This window comes from Corvus hawaiiensis, chromosome 1 (assembly GCF_020740725.1).
Source record: "Corvus hawaiiensis isolate bCorHaw1 chromosome 1, bCorHaw1.pri.cur, whole genome shotgun sequence".
Taxonomy (NCBI): domain Eukaryota; kingdom Metazoa; phylum Chordata; class Aves; order Passeriformes; family Corvidae; genus Corvus; species Corvus hawaiiensis.
The window spans coordinates 6,626,268-6,652,430 of NC_063213.1; the positions used below are offsets into that span (position 1 = coordinate 6,626,268).

A 26,163-nucleotide genomic window follows, 5' to 3' on the forward strand; every position below is an offset into this window, starting at 1 on the left:
AAAATTGCCCACTCAAGCCTAAGGGCAAAGTGACAAAAATAAAGCCCCAACCTTATTCCTTCTCATTGCTCTAGATACACCATCCTTGTATAGTCCCATCCAACTCATCCCTTCCCTCTGCCCCATCCTCTTTGTACTGCCAAATACATCACATCCTTTCACCCTGTTCCTTGTGCTTCAAAAAAGCCTTCAAACTGTATTAAACTCAGTATCCTCACAAGTCACTTGATTCAGAGGAGGCAGATTTCTGCAGAACTATAAGCATAAATAAGAATTCCGTTTGAGGTTTTCTGAATTCTGGAAAAAACACAGCTCCCTTTCCTCCTGGTCTAATCCCACCCCAAACAGATCCCCCATGGAATGGTTATTCCCAGAACTGCCCTCTTCAAGGTTTGTCCCATTTTTCTCCTTTTTTTCCTCTTTTTTTTACGGCACCTGATGTTACATGCTAAGAGGGACTGCAAACTGGTTAACTATAAACTATGTATAACTTATATAAACCAGGCAGTAATAACCTGCTCTCACATGCACTTCTTCCTAAACTGAGTCTTCCAAAAGCAACCTACCTTCTCTTTTTATAGCATGGGGGCATTTGGGGCCTGGAAACTAAAAATAAGCAAAATTTAAAAAAAAAGAGACAAAATGGAAGATCCAGAGTAAAAACAATATGGAAGTGTTTGTGGTTGGAAGGAACACACTGAGCTGTATCTAAAACGAAGAATTCATTCCTGAAACTGAATTATACCCAAGAACTGCAAGTCCTGGCTAAACAAACAAATAAATACACAAGCAGACTCTTCTTTTCTTCCATGCCTTTATCTTCTTTAATTAAGTAATGTTACACAAGTGTTTACCTTTTAATGCTTGGAAATCAGGATGAAAACATGGGACAAAGAGACCAGCGTGAAATCTTTTCTTTTCTAGCTGCATTACAAAAGCACCATCAGCACAAGCCACACTTACTGTGGAACAAACATTTCACCAGTGAGTACAGACAAGAGGGAGACTTTCCTGAAGAGACAGACAGAAATGCAGCATGCTATGACTAACTTCCAACAGACCTTATGTCAAAGGAGGAGTCAAATATCCTCCAAATGAGCGGCATCATCTATGCTTGTGCCTGGCACTGGACCTTAACACTGAGATGAAAAAAAAATTCCAACAAGGCCACATATAACTATGGCTCATTTTTTTAATCAAAGGTATTTCCAAAGGACAAAGCTTAACTGTAATGTTTTGCCACTCATCTACATCTCGGATGTCAGGAAAAGAATCTGTCAAGAGCACTAAAAGACACATCTGTTTGCTGAATACATTCCACATCAGATTACCAAACACAAAGACGTGAGCACTGTCAAACAGAAGGCGCTCACCTATTCCCAAAACCACGTGACTTTCCCTGCCACGCTGCTTTCCCTACCGAATTTCCATGACATTTCCTGGTTCACCTCAGCTGTCCCAGGGAGCACCACTGCGGCACAGCAAATGCCACGAATCGCAAGAAGACATCTGATATCTGTGATATCACATGCTGGGATTCTGCCAGCAAACCACAACATGCCAAAAGGATTTCGCAGAGGAAAGACAGAATTATAAAAGACTAGCTGAAGGCCCACTGTCAAACTGGATTTTAATGCTTCTTTCTGCTAACACCCTACATCCCAGGGTTTCCAGAAGCTTTAATAATTACTAAAATTGGAACTGCCCAAATAAAACAAAAAAGAGTCTTTCCGCTGGTTCAGAGTGTGCTTTTGACAACACTTCAGAGTCAGTACCCCTTCCTTTCGGGCTCTGGATTTTATACTAAATGGTATACACTAAGTACATACTCCTCCATAGTAAGAGTTTTCTATCCACACTTTCAGAACAGGAAGCCAGAATTGCAAAACTCAAAGATTTGGCAGCAGTGATGAGAAAAGAATATTTTAACCATTATTTTTAAATAGCTCAATAAATTAAATATAGTAAGGCTGGAAATACTGTAAAGCACATACCGAATGATCCTTTTAGCCTGAAACAAAAGGAGAAATAAATACATGGCTGCTTTTGATTTTTACTCAGCCATTTACCCTTAAGAGATCATTTTCAGGCAAGTCTAATGAACGGTCACATTAAGAAACTGTACATGATGCAACTACCTTCTACTGGCATATTATGTAAATGACAATAATGCCACCTCCTGTGTCCTCCCCTCCAAAAAAAGAAAGCTCCCACAGAACATTTTGCCAAAACTCTGCACGAGTTTCTGCTTGGGAAATAATAATACAGAAAAAAAAAACGAAAAAAGGCAAGAAAAAAAAAGTCAACTGAGTGCAGAGTCTGACAAAATACTCATACAAAATTAAATATAATTCCTACCAAAAAAAGCTAGTATTTTAACCTAAAAGGATCTATATTTAATACTGGCAGAATATTAGGTATTACTTTGCACAGAACAAACAAAACAAAAGAAGAATCATAAAACAGTTTACAAAGATGACCTGTAAGTGAGCCAAGCAACTAAAAAGTACAGATGCTCAAACTCCAAGTATATTCTCAAAATAAAGGCCACTTACAACAAAGCAGTAAAGGATGCATAACCAAACCTTTTAAAAACAAATGTACAGTAGTCATCAGTGAAGTTACTGACTGACAGTTTTATACAGCTGATTCCACAGCACTGAGAAAAAGTCTATCTTGTCTCCTGCTTCTACCTTACAAGTAGATGGTTAAAATATTTGCACTCAGCAGCCTGGGAGCTGCAGTTATTTTCTATAGCAAGTGTATTTTACTGTGTAGGAGCATCAAACACCACACACGACCATCACCATGATGTACAGACAGCACAAAGACCCCTGCACGTAACCTCCAGCTTAGGAGCTGTGTGTACTTCAATACCCAGCATTGTATAGAGTCACTGAGAACCTTTAAATGTCTGCCCAGTTGTTTCAGTTTTGCTACAGCAGTATGACCCACTACTGCTTTATTTCTTCACATGAAAAAGCCCCAAACCGTGTTCATACTGATCTTCAGCTCTTTCAACAACTCTATGCCAAATAACACTATTCTAGGAAAAAAAAATGAAGTTAAATAATAAACTAAACTAACTCAGGAACGTTTTTCAATTATGTAAGAATCCAGTTACAGTGTTAACTAATGATTCACTGGTGAGTGTGTAGTGTTTAGTATCCAGAAATAGGCACAAGACTGAAGTTTTTCAGGAAAATACAAAACACTACACAAATTAACTGGTTCATATTTTGAAAGCACAGGTTGTTTTGTTGATTTTTTTTTAAACCAACCTTCTACAAAGTAATGCCACTGGAAAAGGGGGTAGCCAGCCTCCTATAGTGTCCAAACAAAAAAAGAAATAGACTTTTTTCTTTACAGTTGTACCAAGTTTGTTAAAGCCAGCCAGTTACATAACACTTACTTTGACTTATGACCTATTTGCTCACTGCTCATACAAAAATCATCATATAGGATAGCGTGGTCATCCATTATGCGCTAGAAACATAGTTTATTTTTCAAAGTGTTTTTATTTTTCTCCGTTAGTTTAGAACTACAGTTTAAAGCAGTGGGAGGATCACCTAAAATTAACACTATACAGGTATGCTTTGAAAGCATGCAAAATTAAAATGGCACACTCTTCAAAAATATCGTGTACAGAACACTTCAAAATATTAAAGAAAAATTATCCTATCTCCATTTTCCATCAGTCCAGTATTTACATCGGGAAGTGAAAGTGACAAAAAAAATATAAAAGCAAAAAAAACCCCAGTTGTTCTACAGTTATCCATATAAAGTCCTATTTTTTAAAGAATACGTGCGGGCACACGTGTGTAGGTGTACCCAGGGCAGCGCTGACCGGATGCCCGGCTGAGCCCGGGTCAGAGCGAGCAGGGCTTTTGTGGTCCTTTCCCCCACCCACCACCCTCCTTTTCCTTATTTTTATTTTGTTAAACGGCCTCGGATTGACCACCGAGCGTGTAACTTGAACCTCTACACCCACGTCTGGACGCGGGTCCGGTTTTTTTTTTTTTTTTTTTTAGACCAAACGGCGTCGAATTCGCCGTGCCGAGTGTCAGCGGCGCCCAGTCCCCACGCCAAGTTTGCCGCCCGGTCCCGGCGGGTCCCCCGTCCCCGGGGAGCCCCTTCCCGCTGTCACTGCCTGCCCTCGATACAAAGAAGTTCAGCGCCAGCCGTACTCACCCCCGGCGAACTGGCTCTTCGCGACATCGCCCAGCGCCGCGGAACCGCTCGCAAATCCCCTCTGGAAAATGGAGGGGCTGGCACCGGTGCGATCCGGAGGGAAGAGAAGTTATTTACATGCCAGGGCCCGAGCCCAGCGCGGAGCGGAGACGCCGATGCTCAGCACTGCCCGCGGTCTGCCATGTTCGTGCCGCTCGCTCGGCGCTCCCCCGGCCGCTGCCCCGGGGCCTCGGGCGGCTCTACAGGGCCCCCCCCATGGCGGCGCCGCCGGGGAGCGATGCGCCACAGCCCCGATCGCCGCGGAACTTCGGCTCCGGGATCCTCCCCGAACCAAGCTGGGGCCGCCGGCGGAGGAGGGCGGAGGGGGAGGGGAGCGGGGGGAAGGGGAGGGGAAAGGGGGGAAAAAAAAAAAAAAAAAAAAAAAAAAAAAAAAAAAAAAAAAAAAAGAGGAGAAAAAAAAAAAAAAGAGCCGACGGAGAGAAAGTAGATCCGACGCAGCCGGGCGCCGCCAATGTGCGGACCGGAGCGCTGCGGCAGGAGCGGGGCCGCCCGCGCTCGGGAGGCGGAGCGGCGGCGGCCGGAGGCGCAGCGCCCCCGCCGGAGGCTCCCCCGGCCCGGCCCCCGCCCCGCGCCCCCGCAGGGGCCCGCACGTCCCGGCCGGCGAGCCCGGGGGCGAACCCGGGCACCGAGCGCGGGAGCGCCCGGCCGCTCCCCCCCCGCCCCTGTCCGGGAGCACCCTCCGAGCGCGGCGGGCGGCAGCGCTCCCGCTCCCTTCCCCCCACGCCCGCACTTTTCCATTTAACAAAGCGGCGTAACCAAAAGTTACGTTTCCATAGACGCCAGCCGCTTTCCTGGCGGCCCCTCCTCGGCTGCTGGGGCTGCTCTGGGAAAACCAGGGTTTCACCCGTGAAAGATGAACGTGGGACTTCGGGGATAGCTTTTTGCTTTTTTTTTTTTTTCTCCTTTTTCCGCAGAATCACAGAACTGTTTGCGTTGGAGATCATCTATTTCAACCCCCGGCCAAGGCAAGGTACCTGGAGCAGGTGACACAGGAACGCGTCCAGGTGGGTTTGGAATGTCTCCAGCGAGGGGAGACTCCATGACCTCCCTGGGCATCCTGTTCCAGTGCTCTGCCACCCTCAATGTAAAGAAGTTCTTCCTCATGTTGAGGTGAAACTTCTTGAGGTGAAACTTCTTGGTGTTTAGTTTTGTGGTTTTAGTTAGTGTTTTATGGTTTGTTTTTTTTTTTTCCTCTCTCCCCCCCCCCCCCCCCCCCATTTTCCAGGCTGCTCTACACTTACACAAAACAATCTGGAAGAGACAGGCTAAGAAAGCAAAGCTTGACAAATGTTGTCCATCTACAAATGGCTCTTTCCTAATCCTCCCAAATGCTCCCTGCCAATTTTATTCTCCTACAGAGAGAAAAACAAATCAAGAAAACATTACGCAAGTGTCTCTTCACTTGTATTGATAGATACTTGCAAACCAATGGGTCCTGCCAATTTGAGTGGTAACACAACTACCTTCAACTTTCCTTCACGCAAAAACCCCAAAGCAGCTGTTGGGTAATGCTTTGCTTCTGTCAATCTCAAGTTTTCTTTAAATTTGTTTTAAGTATCAGACATCTGCAAGACACAGGTTGACACGTTGACAACAATAATCTGACTTGTCTGCCAAACAAGTAAGACCATGCATTACCTCTATTTTCTCACTCATATTAATATTTTTCTTATAAAATTCTCTTCTGTCACACCAAGCTGCAGCTGGACATAGTTAATCTCAGGCACCATCTGTTGTGGACAAGTAAGTTCAGTATTGCCTTATGAGAACTGATTTGAGAAATTCTCAATAAATGCACCTAGGAACTCAAAGATACCATTTCACCTCTAAGACTGAACAAAAAACCCCCAAATTTCCACAGTGATTCACAGAGCAGGATCTACTCAGGTAGAAGGAGTGGACCAATGCTACCTCTCCTTCCATTTTCAACGGTAACATATTCTAGGTGCCCAGCCTACAGGAAAGGTTTTATCAAACCCATTCTGCAGAGATGAAGATAAAATTCTAAAAAGAAAGCACTCACATGAAAAAATCTCCAGGTGTTTACTCTGAAACAAGTAACTATTGTATAAGAGCCATTGTGCCATGTTAGTGCAGGTACGGACACATAAATATATTTGGCTACAAGGAGCTATCAAGCTCTGGCTTATCAGCACATCTCTGTAACCACACGTATTAGTACACTCAGTCTGCTGCAATGAGAAGGTTAATATGTTATTCTAAACCTTAGCTGAGATGGTGAATGTCAGGGGTTTATTTTGCAGTAAGCATTGGTTGCCTTGGTCCAGCCAACAAGTGGTGAATTGCAAAGCCCCTACTGAGACATTAATCACTTTGCCTATTCCCTTTCACACTCAAAGTCCTTCAGGTTCAGCCAGGACAAGCCCCTGTTGGACACCCATCTCTGCTGAGTTTAAACATTCTCCAATTATTCTGAGATAGACTAAAGTAAGCTCCTCTTCAACCAAACAGCAGACAAAGCTGTGTATTTTCCAAACTGCATTAAATGAGTGTTTAGAGTCAGTCAGGTCAAACAAGGCTGGAGCACCAAGTTTCCTGTGTGTCATCCATCCCATAACTGCCTGTTTTGATGAGCTCCCACTACAACCCTGGTGTGGTACCATCCCAGGTGATACCCCTGCAGCATGACTGACACTCCAATTCACAGGGTTGTTTGTGCTGCTGTACCTTTAAACCTGCAGGTATTTTCACATGTTAAAAACTTTAAGTTTCACCTAGCAGGTAATGGATCACCTGAGAAGTTTAAGTACGCTAGCACAAACAAGCCGTAATTTAATAACAGCTGGTTAAAACAATAATAATAAATTACTCTCAGTTCTTTTCCCTGCTGTTCATGTGACCCAAGATCCACGCTAACAGGTATGAAGCCATATTAGCTGGCCTTGTTCTTCCCCAGAGCTTTGAACATGGGGATGCATTTTCTCTCACATCAAAGGGTGAGATTTAGTTCTTCTACTGTAAAAGCACATTAATTGCCATAAAAATCTTAGGAAGGAGAAAGTGTAATTTTACTACAGCACAGTCAGATGTGGTCCAACACCAGTCATGTTGACTGATTACTACTTCTCCACACAAACTGCCCATAAATTGCATTCAGTGGGGTTATATGTTCAGCAGCAGTTCCAGTTGAAGCTAATCCCACCCCACACCTCTTCTTCCCAGCCTCGGAACTGTTCCCATTCAGCTGAACTTTGGATTGTGAACCAGACACACGGACCAAACCTGCTACAGGGCAGCCCAGCAAGAAGCAGCGGGGCTGGACGCTGAGAAACGGCAAAGCAATTGTGTCTGCAGCAGGTCCCTGCCCCCATTCACACATCTCCACAAACGTGTGGCACCACAATGGCAAGGCAGGAAGTGTTTAATGCCAATGCTTCTGCCAAGAAAATGTACATGGGTAAAATGGGACCAGTCGTCTCTCCTCAGACTTTTTTTTTTTTTTTAGTAAGCAACAGAAGTGATTTAATGATTAAGATAAAAACTTATGTCTATACATATGGTGGACTGTTTTCTTCCAAGCTCAAATTGATTAACTCAAGGATGCCACTCTTGAGTTAATCAAGACACACTGAGCAAAGCACGCCCTATCTGTTTGTGATAGGCCCTATTTACAATTCCTAACTTTGGGAGAATGTTTCTTCACAGCAACCACGAGAAATTCAGAAATAGGCAAGTCACCAATTCCAATAGATTCCTATCAAAATTTCAGATGGAACACATATACAAATAAGAGACATGGGCTTCTCAACAGAAGTATTACTTGGTTACTCTAACTAGGCCATACATCTGATTTGTTACTTCACAGATTTTAAAATGTACAAAGATGGATATATTAAGAAACTCAAAAATATATTTGTCTTTCTTTAACATTTTCCTTAACTCCTGCTGACCTGCTATTTCCAAAATATTCTATGGGTTTCTAAAAATATTACAGTTGTAACAAATTGAGATTAAGCACTAGGTACTGAGCTACAAAAGGACAACAAGCACAAAAGGAAATGCAAATATTTCTCCTTAGCCTGGCAATTCCACTGAAATGTAAAAGCATTTTACCTTCTAGCATCCCTTTATGCTTCCATGCTACATAGCAACTCAAACCACCCTCTTCTGTGAATAATTTCTCTGTAAATTCCAATTTCCATGCCAAAGGACAAAACAGAGGACGACTGACTTCTTTTTTTACTGCATTTGAAGGGGTTTGGAAGTTCTTAGTTTCTAACCTGTACTACAACATTCTCTAGAGATAGACTCCATTTCTAAAAGTAAAAAAAAAAAAAAAAAAAAAAAAAAAAAGGTTCCAAACCGGTTCCAAACAGTCTATTTCCTCTCCCCTGCTCTCTATTCTTGTGAGCATGAACCAGATCATATCTAGACCCAAAGACAGGTTGGCAGCATGTAACACAGCCAAGAAACATATTCTGTGTATTAACTGCATACCCACATTAACATACTGTGATAAATTTGATTTAAAGCCGTTACATCTAAGATGTCCTATCTAGCAAGCTTGCTTTTAGAAACAGAATTGGAACAGCAACATAAGTCAGGTAATTGAAATAGCTTCCTATAAAGAAAGCATCACATTCTGTCTCTTCTCATGGTTTTGACTGGCAAGGTTTGGCAAATATAACTGAAAAGGCTCAAGGCATTTTTTTGTCCCTGACATCTTTCCATGCTTCAGCCAAAGGCTACCATCCCTTTGGCAGAGATGGCAGAATGGGTCACTCCAGTGCAAAGCCTACCATTACGCTTGACTGACTGATGGGTGTCAATTTGAGGCAGAAGCCCTTTACAAGCTGGAGTGTCCCCTTTTTCCTTTATGGCTGATATCTACCTGCAGAGCATCAGCACAGAACTCACAAGGGAGCTTGTGCTTACAAGGTGTCATCAGTGTCCAGTGCTGCATGGCAAGTGGTGATACCAGTGGAGAGGCATGGGCTGGATCAGGTTGAAAAGTATTTCAAGACCAAAATATTTGAAAGAAAAAATAAAGGTCTTTGAACCTTGCATTACCGCTGGAAATCAGGTTTCCTCACTCACTCCTTCACTAATTCACCTGGCATTGAAGCAGTCCAGCACGTGGTGCTTTCTTACAGAAACAATGCATGGGAGACAGAGTCTCGTGACCCGTGTCTGTTTTACACTGCTGCTGAGTGCTGCTAGGGGTAAACTCTGTCACAGAACTGCAATGATCATGTAGTACCCCTTAGAACCACAGAATGGTTTGGGCTGGAGGGACCTTAATCACCCACTTCCAACCTCCCTGCCATGGGCAGGGACACCTTCCACTAGACCAGGCTGCTCCAAGTCCTGTCCAGCCTGGCCAGGAACACTTCCAGGGATGGGGAAGCCACAGCTTTTCTGGGCAAACTGTTCCATTGCCTCACCGCCCTCTCAGTAAAGAATTTGTTTCTAATATCTAATAAAAATCTGCCTTCTGTCAGTTTGAAGCCATTCCCTCTTGTCCTGTCACTAGAGTTTACTGATGAAAATTTTCTTTATGACAAAAAAAAAAAAAAAAAAAAAAAAAAAAGAGATGAGCAAATAAATACAGAGAGGAATAAAAACCAATATAGATGAAAAGACCACAAGTTCAAAAGAAGATGCAAGAGGAGAAGAGGCAGAGAGGCAGAAAACAGAAATACCTAAACACTCCCAGGCCATCAGAAAATGACTCATTGCTAGTGACATGCATTGTTAACTGCTAGCACAAGCAGGACAAAACTGTTTTCAACAGTTTTGAAATCCAATGACAATACAAATTCTGACATATTTGCTTTAAATTAATCAAATCCAATGAGAATACAAATTCTGACATATTTGCTTTAAAGTAATCAAAATAGCCCTACCCTTTTCTAGCAGATAAACTTTTAAATGTACTTTTTAAAAAGCAAATCTGGAATGCCAGGTGACACCATTTCTGAAAAAAACAATCCCAATGGGGTAAGGAAGCAATAATTTATTTAGTGTATGTGGAATCACACAGATTAACAGATAAAGCAAGTATAAGGTCACAAAGGAAGTAAGAAACACAGACAATGAAACAAAGAGATTGAGTAAACTATTTCCCTTCCATAAACAATACAGGAAAACACCATCTAGGAAATAAAAGTATTTACACATCATTCACTGTGTAAAAGCAATGGGTACAACATATGGACATCACCATCAGAAGGGATGTTCATGGAATAGGATCACACAGTTACTCAGGTTGAAAAAGACCTCAAAGGTCAGCCAGTCCAACCTCCTAATCAAAGCAGGTCAGAATTGGTTCCCAAAATGGTTTACAAATATTTTGAAGTTCAATTTGTTGTTTACATAGCTGTGTAATTACACACAGTGCTGAAATCTTATGGGGGGACCCTATTTGAAATAACTTATGCCAAATACAGACAACAGAGATCAGGGCATAACGGTGATATTCGGATAGCCTAAATCATACCTAAACATCTTTGTTTAGTATTTCCTATTAGACTGCCCCTGCTCAGACCCCAGTCTATCTGAATTGCATTTCAGAGATAACTACTTCATTCTTCTAAGCATAAAGACCTTGGCAGAATTTAAAGACACTTCTTCCTTTCATTTGTAAGCTCCTTTAGAATAGTAAAATAAATATAATTAGTCCTTTAAAGTTTTGAAAGAAAACAATTTAGACAGAAACGAGACTATTACAGTGCTCCTAAAAAAAAGAAACCTAGGTGGCATGACTACAGGAGCTAGAATTCAGCCTCTGCCCTGTCCCCAAGGCCCATTACTAATAGCTGTTACGGAATATGCTCCCACACCACATGACGTGGTCACATCCATGCAGATGTAAATTCCCCAGGTTCAGTTCAGGCTACCTACTAGGGGACAAAAAGGAAAAAAAAGAAAAATAGAAGAGAAAAAAACCCCAGAAAAACTCAACAACTTGATCAAACAACATTTATAGTCTTTAGATAAAAGCCAGCTAACAAACATCTATCACAATACTTTTCCAAATTCTAGCCACACGAGGCAAACAGTGCATCTGAGAAGATGCAGAATAGCTGAGAGCCCAAGCTTCAACTCAACAAGTTTAAACATGTCCAAGACAATTATGACTTCACTTTTTCTAAATGTGAGCATGTTAACTAAGTATAGACAAGAAACTCTCATTGGTATAAAAAGCCTTTAAAATAATATGGCCAAGTTAACAATGTAAAAATAGGTTATTTTTTGTCTATCAAGACAGTCTAAAGCAAGTAAAATGAAGAGACACATGAATTTAAAAAAAAAAAGTAAACCAAAAATTGTCTTAAATAAATATTTATTTACATTATCAGTAATTTAAAACCCCCACTGACAGCATCTGGTTAACAAGCCTTGAGATCTAGATTTTCTGCTTGTCCATAAAGTAGGTTCACAACCAACAGTGCTTTCTCTGTTCTGCTCTACCAATGTATCCTTGTCTGAGAAGACCACATAAAGAGCACATGAAATGTGAGTTTAACAAGCTTTTATATTTATTCTTTACCAACTAATACATTTGAAATTAATGTATTTCCAAGCTGTTTACAGCACACCACAAGACAAAGAACACTCTCCCATTCCATTAAAGAAAGAGAACAGCATAGCCAGACAAGAGCCAGCCCTTAGTGCTGCATGAAAGAACTCAGAAATTATTTCTTTAAATAATTTTGCTTACAGACCATTTATTTCTTGAGTTACCCTCCCATTTTTGGGCCCAGTTGTCTCCTAAAGCATTTCTGGAAGACACAGGTAGAAATATAAATTAGAATTCCTGGTGAATGTGTTTTGCACTTTGCTTTGTATGACTCTCTACCAAGATGCCTGATGCAAGGTTAATTACTCAAAACATGAACCAGGAAACATTGTGTGTCAGAAGCCTGAAGTAGCACTGAAAGCCAGCATTTCCCAGAGCCTCATGGCTTGTACATCCCATTTCTGCTGTGAGCTATTCCTCCTAAACTTACATCCCTGTGGGTTAGAGAACATTAACCGTGGCACACTGTTTGCCCAGGAGGCTGGAAGTGAAACTGATGAGAATTCCATCAGTTTGATTGAATTCCTCCTTAAAAGAAAACCAAACACACAACAAAACCACCAGTTCTAGTCGTACCAGCACATTCAATGTAGTTGGTGATGGTGGCCTTGAGGCCGACGAGCACCGGACAGCCTCCATCCATGCTATCTAATTCCCAAACTCCCCCACAAAGCAGCCACATGCAAACTATGCTGGGAACAGCATGTGGACCACACAAAACCTTGGGCCAGCCTTGAGAACTGTTTGGCAGAGTGGTCAGAACTGTATGAGCAACCACTGGAACCATCTGGCAGTAGGGACAACACTGGGGACAACAGTGTCCAGCAACTCCAAACACTCCCTGCTGGGTTTTCACAACCACGGACAAGAAGCTGAATGCCAGAACACTACTGCTGGCTACAGCCATGCCCTCATCCATACAAAACACAAGCACAGCCACAAATTAGCCCCACTTGGAAATGGTAAAATTTAAGGAAACTGAAATGATCAGCTCTTTTTATTTTTATTTCAAAATTCCCTTTTACAAGCTTTTCCTCACAATGAAAAGCATTTGTTCTGTTTCTAAGTTCTAGTCTCATGCAGTCCAGTGGGCCATGGTAAGAAAAAAATAGTCACTTGCTTTTATTACAAGGAAGGGAAAAAAAACCAAGAGAAGGAAAAAAGCTGGAGTAGAAACAAACACATAAGGAACAGAGAATGGGAACTAGGGAATAAGGAACTGAGAAGGCTAGGAGAGAAAAATCTAACGAAGCTGATGAATCTTTGGAATCAGCTAACAGAAGCTTTCAGAGCACGTATCTTAGAGGGTAAGAGGAGGCCTTCATCATCCATACGTCTAATAGAAAACCAAAATATCAGAACAAACAGCCCAACATGTTTGTGAAAACGCTGAGGACAACTGTTTCACAAAGTTGAGGGTGCCAGAAGAGCAGTTACTTCACACTTCACTCTATTAGGGCAGGCTCCATTTTAAACATCTCAATGTGTACAGTGATTTGGCTGGAAGTGGTAACGAGAAGCACTCGCTGTGCCAAGGAAGGGGGAAAGCGAGAGCAGTAGAGAGAGGAGAGCAAATTTTTATCTTCAATTAACTGAAATAAGAAAAGCAAATTTCTACAAACTCTTTGAACTTGTTGCTAGAATCTCTTGAGACTGAAATTTAAAGAAGGACTGGCAGTTATTGTACTGGAATATGCACAATGGCAAAGTATTCCAAAGCAGGGGAGAGATAGGAAATGTACATGAACAATACTGGCTACATCAAAAGCAGCCAGTAATAAGGGCCTGAAACTAGAAAGAATCATATTAGGAATGGAAACAAGGGCATTTTAATGAATATAAAGGAACAGCATAAACTGTCAGGGATAAAAATCAGAAGAGATAAAAGCACAGCATGCAGTATTACCACTGTGCAGTATAAAAGGCAAACAAAGTTTCAGAAATATTTTAGAAGTAAGAAGAAAAACACAAAAGTCTGTACAAACAGTGTTTAGAAAGAACAAATGGATAACAAAACAGACTCAAATGCCATTTTCTGTATTTCAGCCTTCATAAAACAGATTTATTGTAGCCAATACTAAAAACTGATTTTGTTACTAGACTAAATAATCAGAGAAATTCGAGTTAGCAGGACTGGAAGAATTTCACACAATGCTTAAGGAAGGGAAAGAAGTAATCTCTAAACTATGAGCAACCATCTTCCCTAATACAGTCCTGGTGAAAGTGCCCTACATCCAACACATGGCTGAGGCAAGGGGCTACAAATATTTTTAAAGACGACATCTTAACAAAAATCCTTCTGATAAATTGAAAAGTGGCTCATATCAACCAAGTGAAACTTAATAAAGACTAGCAATCTTTTGAAGAATAAATCAATTAAATCAATATTACGTTGCTATAGAGGTTAATCTGGTTCCGTGCAGAACAAAGGAAACAATCACCTAATAAATAAAAGTTTTGTATAAAAATTGTTCTCCATTTCAGCTGTGGAATCTTAGCTGTGAGTAATACAAGACAAAACTGGCTTAATCAGCAGTAAAGAGTATTTATTTTATACGGTACAAAATTAGTTACTGAAACCAATTGCCTAGAGATACAGGAGAATTGCATTCACTAAATACTGCAAAAACAAGTCAGAGAAACATTTGTCAGAAATGGAACAGATACACGACACACAGAAGGATGAGCAAGATCACCCTGAAGTCTTTTTTGACCATACAGTTCCATTTACCTCTGCTGATTTCAGGAAAACTAAATATTCCTTTCATTTAAAAGAATTTCATTGTGCTTCTGAACTCCACACTTCAAGAAAAAGAACTCTGAATAATTCACTCTGGGTTTATGAAACGGCTTACTAATAAATCTCCCAAATTTTAAGAGAGAATTACTCCTCTCTTTATTAATAACAATACGGAGCCATCCTATCCTGTTCTGTTGAGCCCTAAGAACACTGCAGACAGTCCTCACTGCCAGACAAAGACAGGAGGGGACGACACCATTATTGGAACATCCTGGTTCCAGGAACACTGGGATGTTCCAGAAGTCATTCTGTATTAGCTAAGGCTTCCAGACAGTACTCACAGTCACCTCAGATGTCAGTAAATGTTTAGTGGCAGAGACTGCACATTTGGACCACATCTTCACTACCAAAAATCCCTTTTATCTTACCGTGCCATACAAGTGACTCAACTGCACATGCTCCAAGAAATATAAATACATAATAGGCAAAGTAAAAAAACTGTTAAATTTTCCTAAAGCTGATTTTTTTTTTCCTGAGAGCCTAATTAAAACTAGTTTTGGCAAGACTTTATTTTCAGTAATAAGGCAGTAGAAAAGAAAAAGACTTCTTTTTTTTCCCGTCCCCCTACCCAATGCCAAAAGTCTGGGCCGAAGCATCCTAGTTTGATAGTGCTTCCAGCAGTTTCTTCAAGAAAAGCAATTAGAATGTTGATAAATACAGCACTGAAAATTAGTAATTATAAATTTATATTGGAATGGCTGGCAGTAGGATTGGGTACATGTGTGACTTAGTAAAAATACTTCCCAAAAAACTGTGAAAGGCAAAAATATTCTGAAAGAAGCAAGATCTCATGTGATTTTATTATATTGCCTATATATTGATATACTTATAGGAAAGAGCTTCCAGAATACCAGAAACTATTGTTAACATAAAACATTTACTTGCATTGTTATCTGAGGGTACTTTAAATACTCAATTTAAGAATGATTCCCAGGATCGAAGTGAGAACTGAATTTCCTTATTTAATCAATCCCAATGTCTGAGGCAAGGAAGATGAGAACAACTCCTCTATCTATAAGCTCTGAAGAACCCTCTCGACATCATTATTTCTTTTTAAACAAACAATGAACCAGCATTATGTGGCCATAGGCTGTAAAAATCACAATCTCCTGAATTTACTCCTGTATTGGAAAACTCAAAGGAGTCAGCCTGAAAACCAAAGCCCCTCAAATTTCAGAGAGCCAAGGCTGTACCTTTGCAGACAGCGCTTCAGGCTGGTGGTGCTGCCAAGAGCCACAGCTCTGCCTCCCTCCCTGCCTGGCCCTTGCTCTGGCCTCCTTCGTGCTATCACAAACACGTTTCTTTGCCAGGTTAGTTCTACCCCAGCTCAGTTTCCCAGTGCAGCTCACCAAGTGCCTGGGTCAGCACAGGGGAGAGAACAAACAGCTGGTAGCAGAGGGAGGGCAGGGCTGCTGCTCCTTCTTGCTGCCAGCACCAGCTTAAGATTTATGGTGTTTGGGGAAAATAACCACCTGATGCACTCCATACACTCACTGCCTGTGTTTCTTTAAGTAATATATATTCGAGGTTTTAAGGGCTTTCCTGCTTCACCTTACTCACTTTCAGAAGCACCAATGCTGTTAGAAGAACTTGGCGTAGTTCTTGAAACAAGCGCCCAAACTTATTTTGACTAACAGAGGAATGGCATGAACAGCAAAGTCTAGTGCCATCCTTCCAGTGAAAAAAAAACCAAACCAAACCAAAAAAAATGCAGAATTCAATACAAGTTACTAGCAAAAAAATCTTGCTGTAGTAGAATCTTGCTTCTCTGTATTTACGCAAACTATATGAACATGCAGATTGCATGACCTGGTGATCAAATATATTAAATATTGAAAGGAGAAAAGCTTTCAGTATTTCCTGAATTTGTCAGTCACTTTATTATTTATCAATTAACATCAATTACCTGTGACAGCATTTCTCAAAAAGCTAATTTCATAGCATTAGTGTGTAATAACATAAGGGATCAATCATTAGTGGTGGATCAGGAAATTCTGTTTTCCATAGTAATAGACAACCCTGCTACCCCTCCAATACTGCTGTGCTGCAAGGAGTTTGAAAACAACTCCAGCCTGAGAAAGGCAGAGTTCACCTATTCTCAGCAAGCCAACTGCCTTGGAAAACCATCTCTCAGCTGAAATGATGACAAAGAATAGAAATGTCCATTTCCAATTACTTATCTTTTGAAAGAACAATGACAAGAAGTTAGTAGGAGTTGAACATGCTAACAAGAAAAAAAAAATCCACAAGCAAAGCCAAGAAAATGGAACTGTTTTATTGTTTTAAGCTGGGAAAAGTCTCCTGTGTCATTGCATACAGGATAAAGAGATGTCTGGTGTGTAGATGGCTCAGACTAGCAACCAAGAGACTGGGCAAGACACACCTTGTGACCAATCTGCTGAGATTTCACAGACTGCCATCATACTTCATCTGTCACGATACTGTGACAGCTCTTGGAGGTCCCCTCATGACAAGTGCTACAGAAGTTCAGTGGATCATTAAATACAAACTTAAAGAAACTAACAACTGAAATGTCAAAAAAATGTCTCAAAGAGCCCTTCACAGCAAGTGCAGTCTGTTTCAAATTGGGGAAACTGTGCATCTATTTCCAGCATTAAGCTTAACTTCACTCACCCACAGACACAAGTTAGGACACCACGTGAATCCATATTTTAACAGCATTGTGGCAAAACAACTCAATAAACCCAATCCATTACACAAGTACTTATCAAGAACTGAAAATCTTAAGATTACTACAGATATCATTCACCTCCTGAGCACTGTGATCCAGGCTCCTATGCAAAAAATACATAAAGCAGTTGGGGAATTGCTTGGTAATGCAAATATAGTGGAGAAGTCACACAACATGAGCTGCTGAAGAAAATGGCACAAAGCTCAGCCCTGTTCTGCAAAGAGCCAACTTCAATCCTCACACCTCATCTCCTCCTCACTCTGTGTTCCACTATGTGCCTTCTGGCTTTTGGCCAAACAGTTTGATACACGTGGCTTGTACAGGCCAGTGTTTGTTTTAATACCTTAACCCTTTTCTGTGCAGTAGTTGTACAAAGCTCATCCATCAAACGACCTCAGTCTTGCCAGGTAGTGATGACCTTCCCTAACTGCGATCATGAATTTAGGAACATTTTTATTCTACAACACAACATACATCTTACATTTGCAAATGTTAAATTCTGAATTGAGAAAAGGGCAGGCAAGTAAAGACACAAGTTATCACACAGAAGGTGTGTGATGAACTAAAGAAACACAGCTGAGCTATAAAGCGTCATCCAACACATTAAAGTTCTTTTAAAATGAAAGTAGGTATCTTTAAATATTGGCCTACCTTAATGCAAATGCAACTAAAGTCACGATAAAAATTCTCCAATAATCATTTTCTGGCAAAAAATACTATGCTTAAGGGTCCTCAAAACTATCTGCATGTGTGAAATCAACGGCCTTTGAAAACCTACTGCAGCTTACGCTGGACAAAGTAATAAAAAACTACTATGGAAATTAAAACACAGGTAATTAAAAATAAAAACACAAAACGTTTTCCACAATTCTGAAATCATTATCATATGCTGCTTTAAACTACACACATTTGCAAAAATAACTTGTAACATACATCAAGATCTGATGGATGCTGAAAATAAGGTTTTCTTTGTCTGAGCTCACTAGAGAGCTCAGACACTGATCTACAAAGGGTCACAATCCATGAAAGTTTTGCTACTAAATTTTGCTAAGAAGCTGCATCTGTTTGTACTGCTTATAACCTGCAAAGACTAAGAAAGCTCTAGTACTTAAAATTGATTACAAAAATGTTTACTTCACCTGTACAATACTATTGTGATACATTTTCATGAGTAACCAGCTGTTCATACAATGACAATATAGTTAAAACTCTTCCTCTAAAACTTCTTTTTGACCACATTCCTATTCTTCAGGTCCTTACCCTGGAACTTAAGGTATAACCAAGCAAGAGTTAAGTTCTCAAGATTTCTGGCCATACAGTGAGATGGCACCTAATTATTTCCATTTTTCCTCCACAATACCAGCAAGATTGCTTTTAACCATGCATCTGGAAAGCTTCTCTCTTCTCCATCATGTCCTAGCTTCACTAATGCAACTTTATTATCTTTTTCCAACTTCCATAAATTCAATCGGTCTACCTTTGAAGGCAGAAAGGGGACACTATAAAGTATTTTGCTTGTTCACTGCTTGGATTACAGTTCTGTGCATTCTTCCTGATGCACCATAGCATGAACAACCTACTTGCTCTCAATTTCAAGGCTCTGCATGGCCTTTTCTTGCTCCACCTCTTAAATTCGAATTGCTACTCTAAACAGATACACCCTTGTCAAAATGTAAGGAAGAAAATAGGAGTGTTGGCCTGGCAGTTCAAGAAGGAAACCAGCTACCTGTGAAAATCCTCAGGGTGACAACGCTACTCTGCTTTAACTACATCCTCCGAGTCGGATGCCTGTGAATCGCTGCCCAGTGCTGAGACAGCCAGGGTACTTGAACTTCTGCATGTCCTCTTGCTCACAGCATTCTCACAGCTCCCTTGTGCTTTCCCAATACACTTCTTACATTTACATGCTGTCTTATCTTTACATTTAAATTAAGAAATTGTTTGTGCAGGAGCAACCTTTGCTTATGCATTTGTACTGCGTGTAGTATAATGGTGCCCTGGCCTCTAGGCACAACTACAATACAAATAATAAAAATGAACTGTTCACCTTAACTTTCCTGACAGTGCTGCCATGAAGCTACATCCTTCAAACAATGATAAAGGCCATTCTAGCACCACATTCTACCATCTGTACCTCTCTTCAGGTACTGATGACACTGATTCCCAGTTCTTCACCTACAGGAAGCCTCCACTGTTACCTGTACTTATCTGTGTCCACAGCACCACTGGAATTTTTACTGATAACCAGGTAAAATGCAGAATGAGATGTGGGCAAGCACTTTCCTGCTGAAGAACCCTCTGCTCCCTTAACATAAGCCTACTTCTGGGAAGAGTTGAGAATCCCTGGCATCTCACAGAAGCAGATTCAAGGCAGTTTTCCATCTGTCTGCTTAAACTCATCAAATTTGCTTAAAAACATGGCCTTCAAAGAAGGTAAAGTACCAACCTAGAGCACCCTCCAATATGGCACTGCTGTTTAATGGAGGAATCCATAGCTGAGGAATTATTCTGTTCTGGTTTTCCCAGTTTAATGGGGGGCTCTTCGTTTTATCATTACTTAGACTGCACTTAGACTGAACATTCAATGGAACATTTCCTACAATGGGATAAAGCAGTTGAATAATTTGACTGGCTAATAGTGATTTAGACATGTGATTACAGTACAGAAAATGGTCTGACATATGCTCTTTTATCTGGTTTACATGAGGCACATTAATCCAACTGGAAAGCACAGAAGTGAAAAGGAAGACAGGACCAAGCACTCTTAAGGAAAAAATAGAAAATAGTTTTAGTTGTCTTATTCTGTATTTGCTAGGTCAGGTGTAGTCAGTATTTTCTAAATAGGAAAACTTACAAAATAAAACAGTTTTCTTCCCAAAATGGATGCAACTACAAACCACCAACCTATATCTATACTACGCAAGTTAGAAAATAACTATTTTTTTATAAAATCTTGGTTTCGGATGCATTTATGACTTATGTCATAATGCCTTTACCAAAAGTACAGGATTTCCACAAAGATACAGCAGGACACTGAGCACCACACCAGCCAGGAACAATCAGAGTGTGAACAAAAAGAGTATTGACTCATTTTAATTTTTATCTCAGCTAATTTAACTTCCCACTTTTACACAAACACTTACAGTCATGTCAACCTAAGTTCATATTTTTACAGGAATATTTTATTTCCTCCTAAACCTAGCCAACAACAATCCCATGACACCAAAAACCTAAGTGAAGGCAAGGAATTACTTCCTTAACACACACTTTTCCTCAAGAGTGCATACACAACCTCAAACTGGCCTAACAAGGTATGTCAATTTTCACACGTAACACCATTTAGGTTTTTTGTGCAGACTGATACATTTCAGTTGCATTTGCATTTTTCTTCAGAAAAAAATTCCTTTAAAATAAGACATTCAAAGGTTTCCCATGGAAGGTTTGGATTCTGTAAGTAGAAATAAAACCAAAGTATGTAAAACTAAGCACAAAGGAGATGAACCCAAGCACTTCACCGCGTGTACATGTTTGCCAACTACTTTCAACAACCGCTATATTAAAATTTCTATCAGGTAAATACGTAAGATAATGAAAAGAAAGAGCTGTAAACAATAGTTTCCCCAAAACCAGAGGTAGCATGAAAATCTTTGCAGGTAAACTTTCCTCAATGGCAACAACAACAAAAAAATTCATGTATCCCAAACTAATGATAATTCTGTCCTGGGATACTTACATATTTGTAAAAACAAACGCATATGGAAGATGCAAAGCCTTTGCCTGTATTTAGGTCCAGCCCAGCAGAATCCCTTGTCATGTTGTGGACTTCCACTGTGACCTTATGATCGAGCTTGACCTTAAAGGTCTTTTCCAACCGAAATGATTCCGGCACGGAAATTGGCAGCGAGGTTTGGGGTGGGCGTTTAGGGAAGCGCCGGGACCTCGCCAGGACCAACACGGCAATGTCAAACTGAGCGCGTCCCCCAAAACAAAGGGAACAACCTCTGAACCCCGCGACTCGGACAGACCCCACAGCGCAGGAGCTGTTTCGGTCACCTCCTGACGTTCCTTCTCCAAACGTGCCGCCCAGCTTTGCCCTATTACCGCTGCCATCAGCTATGCCATGGCAAGCTCCATCCTACTCAAAAATAACCCGCGGGGAGCGCAGCCAGCGCGGCAGCGGCGCTTCCCGGGAAGCGGCCGCCGGGGCCTGCCGAGCACAGCCCGGCCCCGCACCCCAGGCACCCACAGCTCCCTCCGCGGGCAGCGCTGCCCGGCCCGGCGGGGTCCCCGCCCGGGGCTGCGGGGAGCGGGGCGGCCCCTCAGGAGCGGCCCGACGGGGCGGGGGGGGCGGCGCTGGGGCGGCCGAGCGCCCGCGCCCCCGGCGGGGAGAGGCTGCGGCGAAGGGAAAGCTGCCAGCGCCTGGGAACGGGCTCCCCCCACCATCCTCCGCCCCCTCCCTCCGTGTGTTTGTTGTGCTTCGGCACCGTCCCGCCGGCGCGTCCCTCCGTGCGGCGGCCGCTGACAGCTCCCCCCGCGCCGCCGAGAAACTCCTGCCTCAACTCTGCGTGTGTGCGGGGGGTGCGGGGGTGTCCTCCCCGCCACCCGCCGAGAACCGTGTTTTCCTTCCCAAAAAGAGGAGGGGGGGTGGGGGCATAACAAGGGAAAGCGACGAGGAACTACCGTCAACGCACAGGGAGTACCCAGGCGACGCTGAAGGCAGCCGAGCGTCCTGGAAGGGAACGGACCCAAAAAGGAGAAGGGGGAAGGTGCAAAGGCAAGGGAAAAAGGAAGAAGAGGGTGAAGGGGGAAGAGCTACAGAGAAACTCCGAAGAAGGAGGAGAAGAAAGGAATAGGGATGGTGAAAGAAAAGTAGAAAAGGGAGAGCAGGCGGAGGAAGACAAAGGTGAAAAAGGAGGAGGAGGAGGGGAAAGTGCAAAGGGGAGAGGAGGAGAAGAAAGAAGGGCCCTTCTCAAAATGGCATTAGGCAGAGGGAGGGGGCGACGAGCAGCGAGTCTCCACTGACAGCTCTGCCTGCGCCTGGCCGCCTGCCCCGGCCCCTCTCTGCCTCGCACACACAAACGCTGAACTTACTTCTTTCTGGCTCTCTGGAAAGGGGAAGCGCCATCTTTGCGAGGCCGGCCCCTAGGTCTTTTGTCTGTGGCTGCTGCCGCTGCTGCTGGGGGGGGAGCTCCAGGCTCGGGGGGCTGCTGCTGCTGCTGAGGCGGCTCCACCACCGCCACCACCAGACTCTTGTCCTCCGTTGACATCCTAGTCAGCAGGACGAGAGAGACACATGGATGATGATGATGAGGATGAAGATGAGGATGGTGATGGGGATCCCGATGCTCCTCCTGCTCCCGCGGTTCCTCTCCTCCTCACCTCCGCCTCCTCCACCTCCGCCTCGCATCGCTGGCCTCAGCCGCCGCCGACCAGCACAGGTAGCAGGGGGAGCAGCATGGGGAGAGCAGGAGGAGGAGGGGAGGGGGGGCGAAGAGAAAGCGCAGAGGAAGGAAGGAAGGGTCTCACACACAATAACACCCTCCCCGGGCTCGGCGGGGTCTGTCGGGGCTGGGGGAGGTGAAGAGAGCGAGCGAGAGAGACGCGGCTGGTCCCGCCGCTGGGCGCCCCCGCTCAGAGGCCCCGGGCGCTGGCGGCGGCTCCGGCTGCTGCGCTGCCCGGCTGCGGCGGCCGCCGCTTCATTGTACCCTGGCCCTGCGCCCTCCCCCCGCGCAGAGCCCCCGGGGGCGGAGGAGGAGCGGGCGGCGGCGGCGGAGGCGGCGGGGGCCGAGGCCGAGCGGAGGAAGTTTTGACAGCTCCAGCTGTTGTGTGTGCCGAGGGGCTGAGTCCGGCCGGGCTCCGCGTCCCCTTCCCAGCCGGGCCGGGAGCAGGAAGTTTAACTTTGGGGAAAGAAGGAGGAGGAAGGGTGAAGAAGGGGGAGGAGGAAGGGGGAGGAGGAGGCGGCGCCCTGCCCCCTCCCCGCGGGGTGGAGAAGGGATCCCGGCGCTGCCCTGGTGTGTAACCCCCCCCCCTCCCCGCCTCCCTTCCCCCCCGCCAGTGCGACACATAGACACAGCGACCGCCCGCCCTCCTCCTCCCCTGCCGCGGCCCCACACTGCGCCTGCCCCGCCCGCCCACCGCCCGTCCCCCGGCGCAGGCACCCATCCGCCGACTCGCTGACCTCACGGGCTGGGCTGGTGCCGTGCCGGGCTGCGGGGAAACCGTGGAGCGGGGCCTGGACGGGACGCGACGCCACGGGGCGCTCCGCGCACCCCACCCTGCACCGCGCCCCGGCCGCTGTCCCAGCGCTCCCCCACCCCCTCCCCGCCCTTGTTATTTTTTTTAATTTATTTCCCTGTGGAAAAGGAAAAGCCCCGTGTGAGTGAGAGCGGCCGCTCCGCAGCCGGCAGCCCCCGCCGCTGCCCGCACACGGGCTGCGCTCCCCAGGACGCGGCTCTGGGGGCAGCGCTCGGTGCCCGCTCCGGCGGCGCTTGCTTCCCCCTCGAGCCCCGCAGAGCCCCCGGGGAGGCGGCTGGAGCCCGGCGGCGGGAGCGCTCCTCCTTCCCCCCGCCGCGCGTCTGCGGCTCGGGGCGGTGGAGGCGGGGGGAGCCGCGGGCGCCCCGGGGGATGGGAAGGAGGGAGGGAGCAGAGTTCAGCGCTGTGTGCGAGGGAGACAAAGTCTGGGGAGCGTGGCCGCTTTCCAGCAGCTCCGGCTGGAACAGCTGCGGGCGCTCGGGGCGGGGGGGAGGGAGCTCCCCGGGCAGGGGCCCGGCTGGCTGCCTGCCCGCCCGGCTGCGGGGCGGGGTTAAGCCTCATTACACGGGATTTAACGTGTCCCGGAGGCCAGCGGGGACTCGGGCTCCGAGGGTAGGCGGGGGAGCGCCGCGGCCTCGCAGCCGGAGAAAAGTCCGGCCACGGGGCGAGGAAGCGGCCGCGCCCCCGGACTTTCCTCCCGCGCGCTGCCCCGACGCGCTCCGCTGCCTGCGGCGGGAGCGGCTCCAGCGGAGCGCGGCCGCCGGTGCGGAGCGGCCGCCGGCCCGGGGCCCCCGCGCCGGGCACCGCCCCAAGGGCTCCCCCGAGCCGCCCCCCGCGGGGCCCCAGCCCGGCCGTCCTCCCCTCCGTCTTTCGTTCCCTCCTTCCCGAAGCCGGAGCGGAGGGAGCGGGTTCGGGGTGCGGATGCTGAATCACGAAACGGGGTGCACGGACAGAAGAGCAGAGCGGTGACTCGTGCTTGGGGCGGGCAGGTTCGGTAACTTCGCCGGACTTGCAGACGTGGTGGGGAGCGATAGCCCCTAGGGTGCGAGTAGAAACATCCCGAGAGCCGCGCACTGAGCGTGTCTCCAGTGGCTTTTAGGTTTCTGTTTGAATCCCAGTTGATAAAATGGCCCGGGGTATCACACAGGTACAAAGAGGGAAGAAGGGGTTGACGTTAGTCGCTTTTTTTTTTTTTTTTTTTTTTAAAGTAAAAATAAATACAAAGCAATCCTGACCCTTACAGTGTTTTTCCTTCCCCAATTTTTCACTTGTCAGTGTCAGAATACAAAATTAAAATGGTATGCTGTGGCAAATACGACTTTTTCTGACCTTTTTCCTCAGAACCATTTCATAACATAAAACCTTTGTTGATTCATTTTCTAGGTTTGTAAGTAATTAAATTAGACCTTTGTGACATTTTCATACAATGTATGAAATACATTAGAAAATAACACATTTGTCTCCATTTATGTATGTATGAAATTATATAAAGCCATCCCTATTGTTCAACCACGCAAAGAGCACAGCTGGATTGTTGGTATGGCTTTCTTGGCCCTATCACTGAAAATGTACTCATTATGCCAAATAAAAAAAAACATCCCAAGTTAAATATTTGTGTTATGAAGTCTGCAAAGGACAGCATGGGAATACTGCTCATACAGTTCCAGATATGGGATTTTAAGGTGTTTACATGTCTGACAGAAGAAAGTGGCTTTGAATTTTGTTAACTCAGGCCAGTTAGCGTAATTTAGATGAAAATATTTAATGCTATACAGGCCCAGGCTTGGGTGGAGTAGAGAGAGAAAAAGGGCAAGGAGAGGGGAGGAAAAGGCTGCAGCCTCTGCACAGTGGGATAACTGGTGTGGCATTTGCTGGAGTTGCCAGGTTGCCATCTGGTCTACTAAAAAAAATGGCCATCTCCTGGAACACTGGCTGTGCATGTGCAGATCCAGTGCACATGCGCCACGGCTTGGGTGAGCCTCGGATGTGTCAGAGCCACTCTGCATGTGCAAATTGATTGGAGCTGAGACACGTGAGCACACCGTGGGCTCTCATCAACTGCTCGGTGTGTGGGGAATAGCTGCCACATCCCACGGCAGAAATGCATCTGGCGAAATTGCTGGGTTCACCTGTCCATGCGTGGTTCATCCAGTCCCCCCATGGAAACATTTTTTAATACCTTTAGATCACCTGCGAGTGGTCAAGCTTTGGGATGCATGTGTTATACAAAAACTTATGTATAATTTAATTTTTTTTTCTTCTTTTGTTAATGCATCATTATATGTATAGATATCTAACACGATATAAAATGGGAGTGGAGGCAGGCTGAAGTCAGCTTTGGTGTAGTGTGGTCTAGCACAGGAGCAAATTATGGGACTTGGCCTATGAGTTCTGCTGCTGTGCCTTATCTCCTTACGTGTCCAAACACAGCTGGGCAGGTCTGTGCTGTGAATGGCTGGGGCCACTGCTGTGGCAATCAAAGGTATGAAGAACTGTGTAGGACTGAGAGAGACTCGTGAGCAGGAACCTGAAGCGGAGATGGAATTGTAGGAAACTGTATTTGCTGACATTGTCTATCGCTCGGAGAAGGCAGAGGGACGAGCTGGGAGACGTGTCACCACACAT

General features: G+C 44.6%; 1 protein-coding gene across 8 annotated transcripts in view; it reads right to left on the reverse strand.

Moving 5' to 3' along the window:
- KMT2C (lysine methyltransferase 2C) overlaps positions 1-22,751 on the reverse strand; it is a 192,231-nt gene extending 169,480 nt beyond the window's left edge. For 6 of the 8 annotated variants that reach the window (XM_048322413.1, XM_048322666.1, XM_048322328.1 and 3 more), the window contains exon 1: positions 22,378-22,647. In XM_048322413.1, the coding sequence (XP_048178370.1) occupies positions 22,378-22,553 (176 nt within the window). In that variant the 5' untranslated portion in view covers positions 22,554-22,647. The other 2 variants (XM_048322121.1, XM_048322585.1) reach the window with 2 other exon arrangements.
- Between the last annotated feature and the right edge of the window lie 3,412 nt (positions 22,752-26,163).